This window comes from Pristiophorus japonicus, chromosome 15 (genome assembly GCF_044704955.1).
Source record: "Pristiophorus japonicus isolate sPriJap1 chromosome 15, sPriJap1.hap1, whole genome shotgun sequence".
Lineage (NCBI taxonomy): Eukaryota > Metazoa > Chordata > Chondrichthyes > Pristiophoridae > Pristiophorus > Pristiophorus japonicus.
In genome coordinates this window covers 185951416-185965937 of record NC_091991.1, presented here as the reverse complement: position 1 = coordinate 185965937, position 14522 = coordinate 185951416, and the positions used below count along the sequence as shown (strand labels likewise).

The following is a 14522-nucleotide window of genomic DNA, read 5'->3' as shown; positions in this document are numbered from 1 at the left end:
TACATGTCATAAGCCTCCCTTTTTTTCTTTATCCTCCCCTGTATGTGTGGTGCTGCGCTCTACACATTGGGCACAAGTGCCTGTCTGTGCTGAGTGAGCTGGTGTGAGGTGCTTTCAGTGAATACAGCTTGTGTTATTGGTGGTTTGTTTAGTGCATTTGAACTCTAAGCTGCATCATTTATCCTGCTGTTCTTCCTTTAAGGTGTTCCAATGAAAAGGGTTATTTCTCCGTGTCAGAGAAGTGCTCTGATTTCTGTCAGGATGACCTTGCCGATGACGACATCATGTTACTTGACAATGGAAAAGAGGTTGGTGCACAGGGAACAGAATAAAGCTGTAGCATGTAAACCATGGCTGTGGCACTCAGCTTTGGTCCTGGGAGCCGGTGAGATATGTTTGCAGACTCCTACAAGGTGATTTCATGGGTTATGCCAGGCTGTGGACACAGCTGTGGAGTGCTTGTTTTTTTAGCCCCAGTGAGCATGTTACCCCGGCTACTGAGATCTGTCGGCAGGCTGCGTATGTGAAGTACTGGTGGGCACCGTGTGGCTGTAAGTCAGTGACATGCAGCTGATACCAGTCTGCAACAATGTGGTTCGAGTGCTTTATCAATTTATTCAAACTCACATAATGGGTGGGATTCATTCGATTTCTGTGTATAAACTAAAGATTTTATGAATCTGAGCAGAGTTGTAAAGCCATTGTGAAAAATAAACCACACAGACTGTCACCACCTCAGCCACAGATCAAAGCAGAGATCCTACACTAGACCACAGTGCACCAGGGGTAAGTCAGCCAAGATTTAATGACCCTGTTCGAGTGTGTGGACAGGATTAGGCCTGGCAGTGGTTCCCCTCTCCCCCTGAAGAGGCTACAAATGCCAAGTGTTTAGGGTCACCCCAGCAATGGCACGTGGTGGATGCCTAGTGGCTGGGAGCCGGGCCCCATCATTATTCTGCGTCTTCAGGTCAGAATGGGGAAAAAAACTGGAAATAAATGATAAAGTGACAGACAATTAAATAAACAGCACAATTTAACATTATCACATTTAAAATAATGTTTCTTTTTCAGGTTTACATGTGGGTGGGAACACAAACCAGTCAGGTGGAGATCAAACTGAGCCTGAAAACTTGCCAGGTAACTATAACATTTCTGAAGGTACATATCGCTCTCCCGTCACACCAGCCAGATAGAGTGGGTGTCAATACAGGACCTGCATTGGCTGAGACGCTCTCCTAGGTTGAAGAGCCTGCTGTTTCTCACCATCTAGGTTCACGCATCGGAACAGGAAGAAGCCATTCAGACCCTCAAGCCTGCTCCGCCATTCAGTTATACATAGAAAATAGGTGCAGGAGTAGGCCATTCGGCCCTTTGAGCCTGCACCACCATTCAGTATGATCATGGCTGATCATTCACCTCAGTACCTCATTCCTGCTTTCTCTCCATACCCCTTGATCATATCCAATGAACTGGCATCAACAACTCTCTGCGGTAGGGAATTCCACAGGTTACCAACACTGAGTGAAGAAGTTTCTCCTCATCTCAGTCCTAAATGGCTTACCCCATATCCTTAGACTGTGTCCCCTGGTTCTGGACTTCCCCAACATTGGGAACATTCTTCCTGCATCTAACCTGTCCAATCCTGTCAGAATTTTGTATGTTTCTATGAGATTCCCTCTCATCCTTCTAAACTCCAGTGAATACAGGCCCAGTCAATCTAGTCTCTCCTCATATGTCAGTCCTGCCATCCCAGGAATCAGTCTGGTGAACCTTCGCTGCACTCCCTCAATCAAGAACATCCTTCCTCAGATTAGGAGACCAAAACTGAACACAATATTCCAGGTGAGGCCTCACCAAGGCCCTGTACAACTGCACTAAGACCTCTCTGCTCCTATACTCAAATCCCCTTGCTATGAAGGCCAACATACCATTTGCTTTCTTCACCGCCTGCTGTACCTGCATGCCAACCTTCAATGTCTGATGTACCATGACACCCAGGTCTCGTTGCACCTCCCCTTTTCCTAATCTGTCACCATTCAGATAATATTCTGCCTTCGTGTTTTTGCCTCCAAAGTGGATAACCTCACATTTATCCACATTATACTGCATCTGCCATGCATTTGCCCACTCACCTAACCTGTCCAAGTCACCCTGCAGCCTCTTAGCGTCCTCCTCACAGCGAGTAATGAGCGAGAAGTTTTTGTTTTAAAAGCTTCTTTGGAGACGTATCGTATTATACTTGAGTAATGTATTAAAGCGCACCCGTAATATATTGAAGCACTGCTTGAGCTGAAAGGTTAACTCTCTCTTCACACTTGCTTCCTGACCTGCTGAGTATTTCCAGCATCCGCAGTATTTTTATTTTGTTTAATGAATATTTTCTAATGGAACTTTTTTTGCCTTTAGGTTTACATCCAACACATGAGGGCCAAAGACAGCGAACATCTGCGCAAACTACGCCTGGTCCGCAAAGGGAACGAACCCCATAACTTCACCCGCTGCTTCCACGCCTGGGGTGCCTTCCGAAAACCACTCGCTTAGGATGGTCACAGTCACCCCACAACAGGGGTTTGTTTGTTTCCGCCCCTCGCTTTATATACAAATAAGATGAGCTATGAGGGGGAGACATAGCGTGCAAAGGTTTGTCTCCAAAGAAGCTTTTAAAGCAAAAACTTCTCGCTCAGCTACCTAATGGAAATAATTTGCCTTTGAGTTACTGCAGTGAAGGCTTGCAGATCAGCCCAGGGTTAGTTTTAACAGGTAGTATAGTTTTTCTGTTCTTTGGGTCAGTGATGAGGGAGTGAAGAAAATCTGTGAGTGCAGGATCAGTGGAGCTGGTGCATTGCATAATTAAATTATTAACTTTCTATACCAGTACGCAGTCCCGGTTTATGCTGCGTGTCCCAGGCCAACATTACTCCCTCAACCAGCACCAAAACAGATTAACTGGTCGTTCATTTAGTCTGCTGTTCCTGTGACCTTGCTGTGCCAGGTCTGGCTACCTTATCATGGCTGCATTTCAAGAAAGGTAATGCATTGGTTTAAATGCTTTGGGCAGTAATGTGTGAGACAAATACAGGTTCTTTACTAGGGAGCCACCTTGGACTCCATGGTCAGGGAAGGGAAATCAGTCCAATAATCTTCCCCCAAAACCTCACGGCATTGACCAAAGGCAGAGTTAGGTGATGCCACTATCAAACGCCTTCAACTTATGAAGGTTCACATATCTTTGCAGAACAAAGTTTCAGAAAATGTCTTAAACCTTGACCCCTGTGCAATTTTATTATGCCTGAGCTTGTCAGTGACAATTGTTACAGATGCTGTTTTTTGTATAGTTAAAAAAATTAAAGATATGCACTGCACTGTTAAATATTAGAGATGAAATGTGGACATTTTGAACTGTATGATGTTTCACATGGATAAAATGGGCGTTGATAATCACACGTCATGGAAAGGTGGTTAAAGTGGCTTCTTAGTGTAAAATTATTTAATTGCTGTGACCTTGTGCTTGCTGGTAGTGGTCCTTGGAGTGATTACACTAAAGGAGCCAATCATGAGATATCAGAGAATTTGTAGATTACTGAATGAAACAAAAAAGAGCAATTAAAGCAATGTGATCACCTCCCACTACAAAATATAGCAATGGGCATCACCCAGTCCACAGTTCCTTTGGTCTGTAGCTCCAGTGATGAGGCCATTTGGTCCTCCACACACTCCAGCTCTTAGCTCTCTTTAACCATCCAGGTACTGAGCTGAGGGGAGAAGGCCAGACCCGAGCGATTAAAACAAGGGTTTATGTCACAAGACAGTAGGTTGGTGTTCATTACAGCTCTTTACCAGTTTGGAATTTAATCCACTTGCCTAACCTAGAGAGCAGAGTATTAACTACTGTAACTATTGAATGAATATTTTTACTTTTGTTTATATAATTAAGTTAAACTGAAATTAAATCATTTGAATAACTAAAGAAGATTGATGGAGGGCTGCGCAGCTCGTGTGATGTAACGGCATGTGGGAGCTTGAGGAACTTTGGCTCAGAGTTGGTGATACATCAGGGAGGGAGCGAGTTACCTGGATACTTTGTTCCAGGAGGCAGTCTCACCACTTAGAGTTCATCAATAGTCAGGAAGGTATGGGGACCCAGGATATAGTGATGGAGGAGCCTCAGCCCTTGTCCAACAGACACATGCTGTCTGTATGGATGAGAACAAGGACTGCAGAGAGGATGAGCAAACTGACTGTAGCACAAGAGGCCATGCAAGGGGGAAGTGGTACAAGAAGGAATGGGGTAGTGGTAAGCGACAGTATATGGAGGCGGATACTACAGCTGTGACAGAGTTGAAGGTTGTGTTGTGTGCCTGGTGCCAGGGTTAAGGATATCTCCTCACGGCTGGAGAAGAACTGGGAGGGGTGGATCCAGTTGGTGTGGTCCATATAGGTACCAATGACAGGTACTTGGCTATGTTACTCAGTCCCTCCAAGTTTGCTTTTCCTCCCATCTTTGTATTGTCAGCAATGTGTGAGGAGGACACAAAAAAAAAATCTGTAAAAGGATATAGGACAGGCTAAGTGAGTGGGAGTATAATGTTGGAAAGTGTGAGGTCATGCACTTTGCAATCTTTCTCTATTTAAATAACTTGCTCTTTGATTTTTTTTTCTGCTGAAGTGCTGTGGGATTTGGGGTTACTTGTGCATGACACACAAGGATAGTATGCAGGTACAGCAAGTGATCAGGAAGGCCAATGGTATCCTGGCCTTTATTGCAAAGGGGATGGAGTATAAAAGCAGAGAAATCTTGCTACAGTTATACAGGGTATTGGTGAGGCCACACCTGGAATACTGCGTGCAGTTTTGGTTTCCATATTTACAAAGGATATACTTGCTGTGGAGGCAGTTCAGAGAAGGTTCACTCGGTTGACTCCAGGGATGAGTCGGTTGGACCTCTACTCATTGGAATTAGAGAGGTGATCGTGTCAAGCCCCCTCAATCTTATGTTTCGATAAGGTGGATGAAGAGAGGATGTTTCCACTGATGGAAGATTAGAACTAGAGGGCATGATCTTACAATAAGGGGCTGCCCATTTAAAACTGAGATGTGAAATTTCTTCTGAGGGTTGTAAAGCTGTGGAAGCTGGGACATTGAATAAATTTAAGACAGAAATAGACAGTTCTTGAGGACTAAGGGGTTATGGGGAGTGGAGTTAAATGGCAGAGCAGGCTCAAAGGGCCAAATGGCCTACTAATGGTAGTAGAACAAGGAATGAAATTTGTTTGAGGGGAGGGGGGGGGGGTCAGAAACTTAAGCTGGGATGGCAGAGCTGTGTCCTGTATGGAGTCGGCAGTCGATGTCTCAAATTACAACTGATCAACCAGTGAATTCAGCAAAGAAGGACAAGAAATTGATAAAGGCAAAATAGAATACGACAAACTAGCAAGCGACATAAAAACAGATTGTAAAAGCTTATTAGGTACGTATAAAGGAAAAGATTAGAAAAAGTAACAGGAGAAATTATAAATGGGGAATAAGGGTAATGGCAGAGAAATTAAGTGCCTGTCTTAAAAGACAACACAAAAAACTTGCCAGAAATAGTGGAGTATCAGGGGTCTAGCGAGAATGAGGAACTGACAAATTAGTATGTCAAAAAATATGGAAAAATTAATGGGACTGCAAGCTGATAATTCCCCTGGCCTACATCATAAGAGTTTTGAAAGAGGTGGTGAATATATCAAAGTTTGCTACTGATACAAAGTGGCCTGGAGGAGATACTGAGCAGGCAAGAACATGGCAAATGGAATATAATGTGAAGTAGGAAAAATGGAAAAACACAGTATTAAATGGTGAGAGATTGGGAAATGTTGGTATTCAGAGGACCTGGGTGTCCTTGTACATGAATGTTAACTAAGTAAATGTTTTGTTGGCCTTTATTACAAGATTTGAGTAGAAGAGTAAAGATGTCTTACTGCAATTGCATCATCGGCAGGCCCTCGAACGAGGATGACTTGCTTCCACAAATTCAGATGTTTCAATGCAGGACCTGATGTTCCAATCCTGAACGCCAGTTGAGGGGGGTGGAAGATGTCTGTCAGTGGATTGTTTTAACGTAGGGTGGCCGTTGCTCTGTCAAACCCGTGTGGTGGTTGGTGTGCTAGGTCTTGGTCCAGTGGCAAGGATTACCCAGGACGACTGGAGACCAGCTCTGCTGCACAGACCCAGTGCGCTCACATATCGCAGTGTGGGCTGGCCCTGGGCCCTTACTCGCCACACTTCCTTGTTTACTCGATAACCCCTTATGATTTTTGAACACCTCGATCAAATTTCCTCTCAACCATCTCTGCTCCAACTGAAGTTCCCTTTCCCTGGTTTAAATCTCACAAAACGCAAGATAGGTATGGATGAGGAAAGCTCTTTGACCTATTTTAACCTATCTTTCCAGAAAGAGTTTTCCATCTCCTGTTTTCCATCCCTCACAGCACCTGACTTTCTTAAAATAGGGCCCAGGCAAGACCACACCTGAAGTATTATGTACAGTTTTGGTCTTAAACTACTTACTACAGGGGGTATGATTAAAAAATGATACAAAATTTAGCTGTATGGTTGATAATGAAGAAAGCTGTAGACTGCAGGAAGGTATCAATGAACCGGTCAGGTGAGCAGAACAGTGGCAAATGGAATTTAATCCCAAGAAGTGTGAGGTCATGCATTTGGGGAGGGCTAACAAGGCAAGGGAATACACATTACACTACAGTGCCTACCATTTAGAGGGACAAGAGGACTGTGGAGTGCAGATCCAGGTGGTTAAGAAGGCATATGTATTCTATGCCTCAGCTAATAATGGCAAGCATTCCAAGAGCAGGGAGGTTATGCTTGAACTGTATAAAACACTAGTTAGGCCACAGCTAGAGTACTGTGTGCAGTTCTGGTCATCACATTACTCTCTCTAATGCAATCACACTTTCCTGTACAGATGAGATTTAAGAGGCTGGTGCCTGGGCTGGAGAATTTTAGCTGTGAGAAAAGATTGGATAGGCTGGGGTTGTTTTCTTTAGAATAGAGGAGGCTGAGGGGAGACCTTATTGAAGTGCATAAAATTACAAGGGGCCTGGATAGAGTGGATGGAAAGGGCCTATTTCTTTTAGCAGAGAGGTCAATAACCAGGGAGGCATAGATTTAAAGGAATTGGTAGGAGGTTTAGAGGGGATAGGAGGTGAATCTTTTTCACCCAGTGGGTGCTGGGGGTCTGGAACACTGCCTCAAAGGGTGGCAGAGACAGAAACTCGCACAGCATTTAAAACATTCTTGAAGTGCTGTAACCTTCAGGGCCACGGACCAAGAGCTCAAACGTGAGATTAGGCTGGATAGCTATTTTTCGGCCGGCACGGAGACGATAGGCCGAATGGCCTCCTCCTGTACTGTAAATTTCTCTCATTTTATAGAGGGAGTGCCGTGAAGGTTGACCAGACTGATTCCTGGGATGGAGGGATTGTCCTATGACAAGAGATTGAGTAGACTAGGCCGATATTCTCTGGAGTTTAGGAGAATGAGAGGTGATCTCATTGAAACATAAAAAATTCTTACGGGGGTCACAGAATAAGGGGTCAGCCATTTAGGACTCCAAGGTGGTAGTGAATCTTTAGAATTCTCTACCTCAGAGGGCTTTGGAGAGAAGTTCAGTCGTTGAGTTTATATATTCAAGACAGAGATCGCTAGATTTAATAAGGGATAAGGGGATAGTGCAGGAAAGTGGAGTTGAATCAGCCATTACAAAAGTGTAAATTTGACCAAAATATCATTTAAAAACAAAATAAGATATTCCAATCAGGTCAAAATAACCTGCTTTGCTCCCCAATCCCACTGAATACACAACCCCAGTCCCCTGCCTCAAGGTGAATACATACATCACATCAATGCACAGAACCAGATTTTAGTCACTATTTCCTGGGCTGGGTGTCCTGTGACAAAAAGAAATGAAACTTTACATCACACAATGAGCCTCAAGATTACAGGGAGAGAAGGAGTGAATGAAATCGCTGCTTCCTGCAAGTCCTCCCTTTCAAAAATCCTTTGGAATCTCCAGGTCACTCAACAACACGAGAGGCAGGTTGGTACCATCCCAGCCTGGCACCAGGAAAAAGCCAGTTACCAAATCCTGAGCACAGCATAAATACAGAGACCCAGCCAGTCCGCACAGTACACTACACAGCACTACTCTCCGTGCAAGTTTCATCTTAAACAGCCGTAGTAGGGCAGCACCTGTCTCCTCTCCGCTTCGAGGCACACAAGCCTCCAGTGACTGTGATATCGGGTGTTCTGCTGGGGAGATGTTAAGCCAAGGTTCACCTGCCTGTTCAAGTAAATACTAAAGCTGGCGTGGAAAGACAGCAGGGTTGGTATTCTAGAAGGATCAGATCGAATGGGCCGAAGGTGAACATTGCACAGGGCTAACGTGGTCGGCCATTTAGGACTGAGATGAGGAGGAATTTCTTCACTCAGAGGGTTGTGAATCTTTGGAATTCTCTACCCCAGAGGACTGTGGAGGCTCAGTCTTTGAGTATATTCAAGACAGAGATCAATAGATTTTTTAATATTAAGGGAATCCAGGGATACAGGGACAGTGCAGGAAAGAAGATCAGCCATGATCTCATTAAATGGCGGAGCAGGCTCAAGGGGCAGAATCCTAATTCTTAGGTAACATCCTTTCCCCTGGGAGAGCACAGAAATTTAAAAAGATAACTAGTTAGATAGATTCAGGGAAATTACAGCACAGGAGGCAGTCAGTCAGCACATTGCACTTGTTGGTCTAACCCTCGAACTGGAGCTATCCAATCCAGATTTGCGTGGCCTTTGTGTATGTTATAGTCTGTCTCAAGTCATTCCAGTAGGTTGAGAAAATAACTTTGTTCCTCTGGTGTCAATCCTGGGTCCACGGTCTAGTTACCAATTCACCATTTTGTGGAAATAATCTTAAACTCTTACCTGTTGTACTCTTCCCTTCCCCAGCCTTTGCTGCTCCAGTGAAAGGATCAGTGAATTCACACATTCACAGGACACACTAAATGCTTTATTACTGTTAAAAGCAAAATCCATTAGATAATGTAACAGAACACATTCTAAGAAATGTTACTGTAAAACAGCACAAATCTTTAAAAACAAAATCACAAGATTTCACAGAGTCTGTGGGGTGTCGATATCAAAATAACCTCCAATAATCTTTAAAAGTAAAGATTGAGAAACCGACAGAAGGAAACAAATACTGACGGTTTTCCACACGAGGAAAATGAACAATCCTGTGAAATTGCAAAAAAAAATTCCTTCGACAATAAAGAAGGATATTTACAAATAAATTGTACCATTCTGCCGCGGACTGTCAGTTTGACACTAAAATAATATTTACATGGACATGATAGCAGTACCGTTCTACCACCACGAGAGGACTCTACCCTGCAGTCAACCGTGCATTGTGGGGAGTGTCCAGTGGCAGAAAATGCTCAAACACGATTGAAAATCTTAAGTTGTCTAAACTTTGGGAACAATTCTAGAGCTCTTCTTCCAACAGACTAGTTTTTGTACAGAAGAACAAGAACAAGCATTGAACACCACAATGCTTGCATCATATAGAAAAGGCTCAGAGAAAAGAGAATGGCAGCATAAACATTTGGAATTTCATCATGATCAACACCGGGAGTACAAGAGGACCCAGGAGTCAATTCCACATTGTGGGGGAAGAAAGCGAGTGGTGGCCCCAGGAACTGGCAGTGACCCATTCAGATGAAAGATGGACACACAAATTGCTGAAATGTAACTTGAAAACTGTACAGTAGAATTATTAAAAACAGGTTAAAATAGTCAACTGTCACCTATACAAAATTGGCATTATAGAATGTATGTGAGGTGAGGCACACCCCAAGCCTTAACATGCAAGTGCATTGTGATTTACACTCTAGAATTCAAGGAACATCATATTAAATAATCTTATTTCAAAAAGTGGTTAAAATGTAGAATCCAGAATTAAACTTACAGAGTGAGGCAGCAACAATATATGGAGAGACAGACTGCTCAGAATGTGTTCGGACTCCCGCCCCATTCAGTGCATGAGTTCAGCCATGTCACACTAAGGAGAAGCTGGTCACAGGCCAGGCAACTCCCCGGAGCGAGAGACTCCGTGAAATATCTTCCAATGGGCTGCTTCAGAGAGGCAACTGTACACATTGCTTGCTCTGCTGTAACCAGGCGGGTAAAGTTCAGCATGATCTCAGCCGCACCATTGAACTCCCTCCATTATAAATCCCAACTACAACTCGTGTGTGTGTCAGAGATACAGAAATGTGGATCTTTTGTTCAAAATTATAGCACTCCTTTAACAGCTAATTAGCTATAAACCACAATTGTAAGAAAAGGACATTTTAAAAAGCCGCCCATTTTGAGAACGTTGACTCCCATTGAACTGCAGAAGGGCCCCTATTAGTTTCACCATGAGACTGGTGTACAAAATTAGAGAAGCAGGAAGCAGAGTCACAAAAAGATCTTTGAAGCGAGAAAATCTCCAGCCATTTCTGATTGCATTTCAGAGCCTGGGAACAAAATGAGAACGTTGCCATCGTTTAAAACTGGTTCTCAAACAGGAACGAGTTTGTGGGAAAAACAAAAATTACAAACTGGAGATGATCAAATTTTTCCAAGAATTGTTTTTCCTTCACGTGAAAAGCAAAGATAGAAAATAGTCCTAAAGTACGAGAGGTGGCTCTCACTCATATGAAAGTCAGTGTTATAAAGTTAGGTATTTAGTGTTATGAGGCTGGGTTTGGGTGAAGGCAGGCAGACGGCAATTGGTGTGTAGGTTCCCCCCAAAAAAGCAGTTTGTCTTTTGGCATTGAAGATGTGACAATTCAAACCTCTGTCTACATCAATGGCCGTGATCCCAGAGCACAGTCGGGCTGTCGATGCCGATAAAAGCCAATCGATCACATTATAAGGTCACAAGGTGTCTGCAGCTGAATCTCTGCTAACATTCCCTGAAAAAGTGAAAGACATTCCAAATTATAAAGATACAAAAATTTTACTCCATTTCAACAGGTGGTTTAAATCAACATCCCGCTTTCCCCCTCCTCAAACTCCCTCATTTTCACAGCCCTCCAATTTTGCTCGATTGGTCTGAACTAAACAGGCCACTCACCCATAACCTTCGACAGCAGGCTTCAAAATACTAACTGCATCCTTTGGGTCTTCCCTTGCCCCAGGCCACACCACCTCATGGGAACATGAGAGAATCGGCATCTCCTCCAGCCATTGTCGGGTGTCTCAGTTGCACTGGAAGCAGTGCAGCACACGTTCCTGTGTTTCTCTCGCCCCTCAGGCCTGGTTCTGTTGATGCCAATAGCCCAAGTCCCAAGTGGCCCCTCATTTTCCAGCAGGCTATTTAATAGATGTTGGGACACGATCACAGTTGGCCCCAACATGACCTACATTTGTATGCTTTGCTGTCGGAGGGATTGGTAATGGGAACGATTAGCTATTCGACTTCTGTACCATCAAGAAGCACAGAGCGTAATCGCATCAACCCACTGGTACCTCAGCAGACCGGCTAGTGAACCTGGAACCTTCCTGGGCTGAAGGACTGAGCAATAATACCTTGCAACAGCGAGAGGAAGGGGTGGCCGCTGGTTTAACTGCCCAGCCCGTGGCAGAGTCAGATTGCCCCATCACCCCTACTTCTACAGTCAATGTTGTTGGGGGGGGGGGGGGGGGGGGGATTTTGGGGGTGCAAGGTACAAGTCAGGATCAAACAGCAAGCACTGAAAAGTTTTTGTGGCACATTTGACAGCCTGGTGGCAGCAAGCACCAACTGTTCTTGGGCCAGCAGCTTCACAATCAATTATCCAATTCACTTGTTATAATCAGTGCCAAGTGTGTTTTATCCCCTCCTATTCTTTTAAACCTCTGCCCACTCCTGTGCCGCTCGAACGCCAACACCCCAGTCACTTTCCATTTAAACTGCTCGCTGCTATGTCACACTTGATGAGCAAAGCAGTTTCAAGTCACAGCGCCCAGATTTAATAGTGAATTAGCCTGGCAGTGGGCCCTCTGGTTGCCATGCCAACATGGCCTGTGTGCCCACAGCAACAATACCTCCACTGAACTGAATGACTGAAGAACATCTTTAATCTGATCCACATGCTTTAATATACAGGACACACCAATCCTCTTCAAAATACAGTGAATAAAGCCAAATATCTTCATTCAGGCCATAAACAGAACCCAAGGAAATGGACCAGAAAACAGGGAAGGCTCATTGCATCACCTGTGTTTATATCGCATCTTCGAGTCTCGATGAAATGCAGCATCCACACACTGGGATGTCAGCATGGTTTGCCAACTCATGTTCAGCAGCATGTGATTAGATACTTAAGCTGACTCTGCTCAGTCACTATCCCATGACCCTTGCTGAGAAGATAATGAGCGGGTGTCCGTTGATGATACGGAGGATCATAAAGAATCATGAAACTTTTCCTCCCAAAAAGGTGGTAACGAATGAAACCGAGCGGATATGGATTAAACATTAATTCAGTCCATTTATAGAAAATAATGACTCTTGCCTAAAGTTCCCATTCTGCCCCTGCAGAGCCGAGATAGAATCAGTTTGTTCGGTGCAGGGGAGTACATTTGCTGCAGTGAGCTATGGAGAGCTCAGGAAACAGCACACAGTTGGACCAGCTCATTGCCTTGCAGCCACAACCAGCTGCTTCCCCTTCATGGAAGAACAATCCCGGCTTGTGCCAGTGTCCATCAGCCACCGTTCAGAGTCAGAACTCAGCAACTGAACCCCAAATATCACAGCTTTAAAATAAGTCAAGAATAACAAATTTGGGCCCATTCTGGCCTCTTGCTCATCACCAACTTCCTTCGCCCAACCATTGGTGGCTGTGCCTTCAGCCATCTAGGCCCCAAGCTCTGGAATGTCCTCTCTCGCCTTCTTTAAGATATTCTTTAAAACCGACCTCTCCGAATATCTCATTCTTTGGCGTGGTGCTAACTTTTGCCTCATTAAACTCCTGTGCAGCGCCTTGGCTTGTTGTTCTACACTAAAGGCGCTATATAAATACAAGTTGTTGTTGGTCAGGATACTAAAGTAAAAAAAACACATGTTGGTGATGTGTGATCTAAAAACTGTAGGTTGTGGGAGGAAAGGTTGACCGAGTCAGGTTAGGCCACAGTGTGGTGGTACTTGGAGCTTGACCGGGAGACTGAAACAAATCTCAAATGGAGCAGTGAGGATAGGGGTAGGAGGAACAACACTTGTGTATACCTGAAAACCAAGACAAGAATTGATGGAGACAGTTAAATACCCCGGAGCAGAACGGTTACCATTAGAATGAAAGAATTTTTGAGAGTCATGATCAGTTTTGCACTGTGGGGAGAGTGAGCAGCTGGTCAGGAGTACAAAGAGCTGGTGCAAGCCACTGCAGCTTCCAGCGAGAGTTGTCCTGAGTGTGTGATGACTTTGAGGTGGGCGACTGGGCGACACCAAGGCCCAGGTCGCTGGTTAGAGTGGGCAAGAACATCGGCGGAGGAGCGGGAAGGTCGTGGCGGAGGAGCAGTGACAGATCGTGGCAGAGGTGCAGCAAATGAGGGTACGGGGCCCAGTCGAGGCAAGGGCCCTGGGGCAGCACGGGCCAGCCCACACTGCGATATGTGAGCGCACTGGGTCCGTGCAGCAGAGCTGGTTTCCAGTCGTCCTGGTTAACCCTTGCCCTGGACCAAGACCTCGCTCTGTCAAGCCCCGTGTGGTGGCTGGTGTGCAACGGTCACCCCACGTTAAAAAAATCCACGCACAGGTATCTTCCACCCCCTCAACTGGAGTTCAGGACTGGAACATCCTTCATTGAAACATTGAACAACTCATCCCTTTTGGTGTGGAAGCAAGTCACCCTCGTTCGAGGGACAGTTTATGATATGATGATTTCTGCCACTTTAAAACAGCAGCATCGATGCAAGCGACAGTGGAACATGCCCACACCAAGGCCCCTTGATTCAGCACCTCTGCCACATCCCATTCTGAAAAATACCTACAGTTGCAAATACTCACGGCAAATAATCTTTTACATCCTCCACGGTCATGTCACCCGTTGTGTCCAGCGTGATATCAGCACTGCTGTTGGGGGAGTCGAGTGGTGTCTGAGACAACGCGAGTTGGAAATCCTCCAGCATCCCTGGTTACAAAACAAGCAGGTAACTTCACAACCAGGTTAGTGCTGGCTTCATTAGAATTAGGAGCAGTAGGCCATCTGGCCCCTCGAGTCTGCTCCGCCATTTAATATCACGGCTGATCTGATCCTGGCTTCAACTCCACTTCCCTGCCTGCTCCCCATAACCCTACACTCACTTACCGTTGAAAAATCTGCCTATTGCCACTGTAAATATATTCAATGACCCAGCCTCCACAATTCTCGGAGGCAGAGAATTCCAGATTTACAACCCTCCGAGGAGAAATTCCTCCTCATTTCCGTTTTAAATGTGCGACCCCTTAT

The 14522-nt window shown here is 44.9% G+C and overlaps 2 protein-coding genes across 4 annotated transcripts in view; one reads left to right on the top strand and one right to left on the bottom strand.

Moving 5' to 3' along the window:
• Positions 1 to 3464, top strand: part of flii (FLII actin remodeling protein) — a 49991-nt gene extending 46527 nt beyond the window's left edge. Inside the window, exons 17-19 of the mRNA XM_070901484.1 lie at positions 203 to 308; positions 1072 to 1137; positions 2407 to 3464. Coding sequence (XP_070757585.1) covers positions 203 to 308; positions 1072 to 1137; positions 2407 to 2541 — 307 coding nt within the window. The 3' untranslated portion in view covers positions 2542 to 3464. The remainder of the gene's footprint in view (positions 1 to 202; positions 309 to 1071; positions 1138 to 2406) is intronic.
• Positions 3465 to 9045: 5581 nt separating this feature from the next.
• The window catches only part of llgl1 (LLGL scribble cell polarity complex component 1), a 164022-nt gene continuing 158545 nt past the window's right edge, over positions 9046 to 14522 (bottom strand). For 2 of the 3 annotated variants that reach the window (XM_070901481.1, XM_070901482.1), the window contains exons 22-23: positions 14081 to 14204; positions 12869 to 13085 (exon numbers count right to left, since the gene is read on the bottom strand). In XM_070901481.1, coding sequence (XP_070757582.1) covers positions 12932 to 13085; positions 14081 to 14204 — 278 coding nt within the window. In that variant the 3' untranslated portion in view covers positions 12869 to 12931. Of the gene's footprint in view, positions 11010 to 12868; positions 13086 to 14080; positions 14205 to 14522 lie in introns of those variants that run through there. The other variant, XM_070901483.1, reaches the window with a different exon arrangement.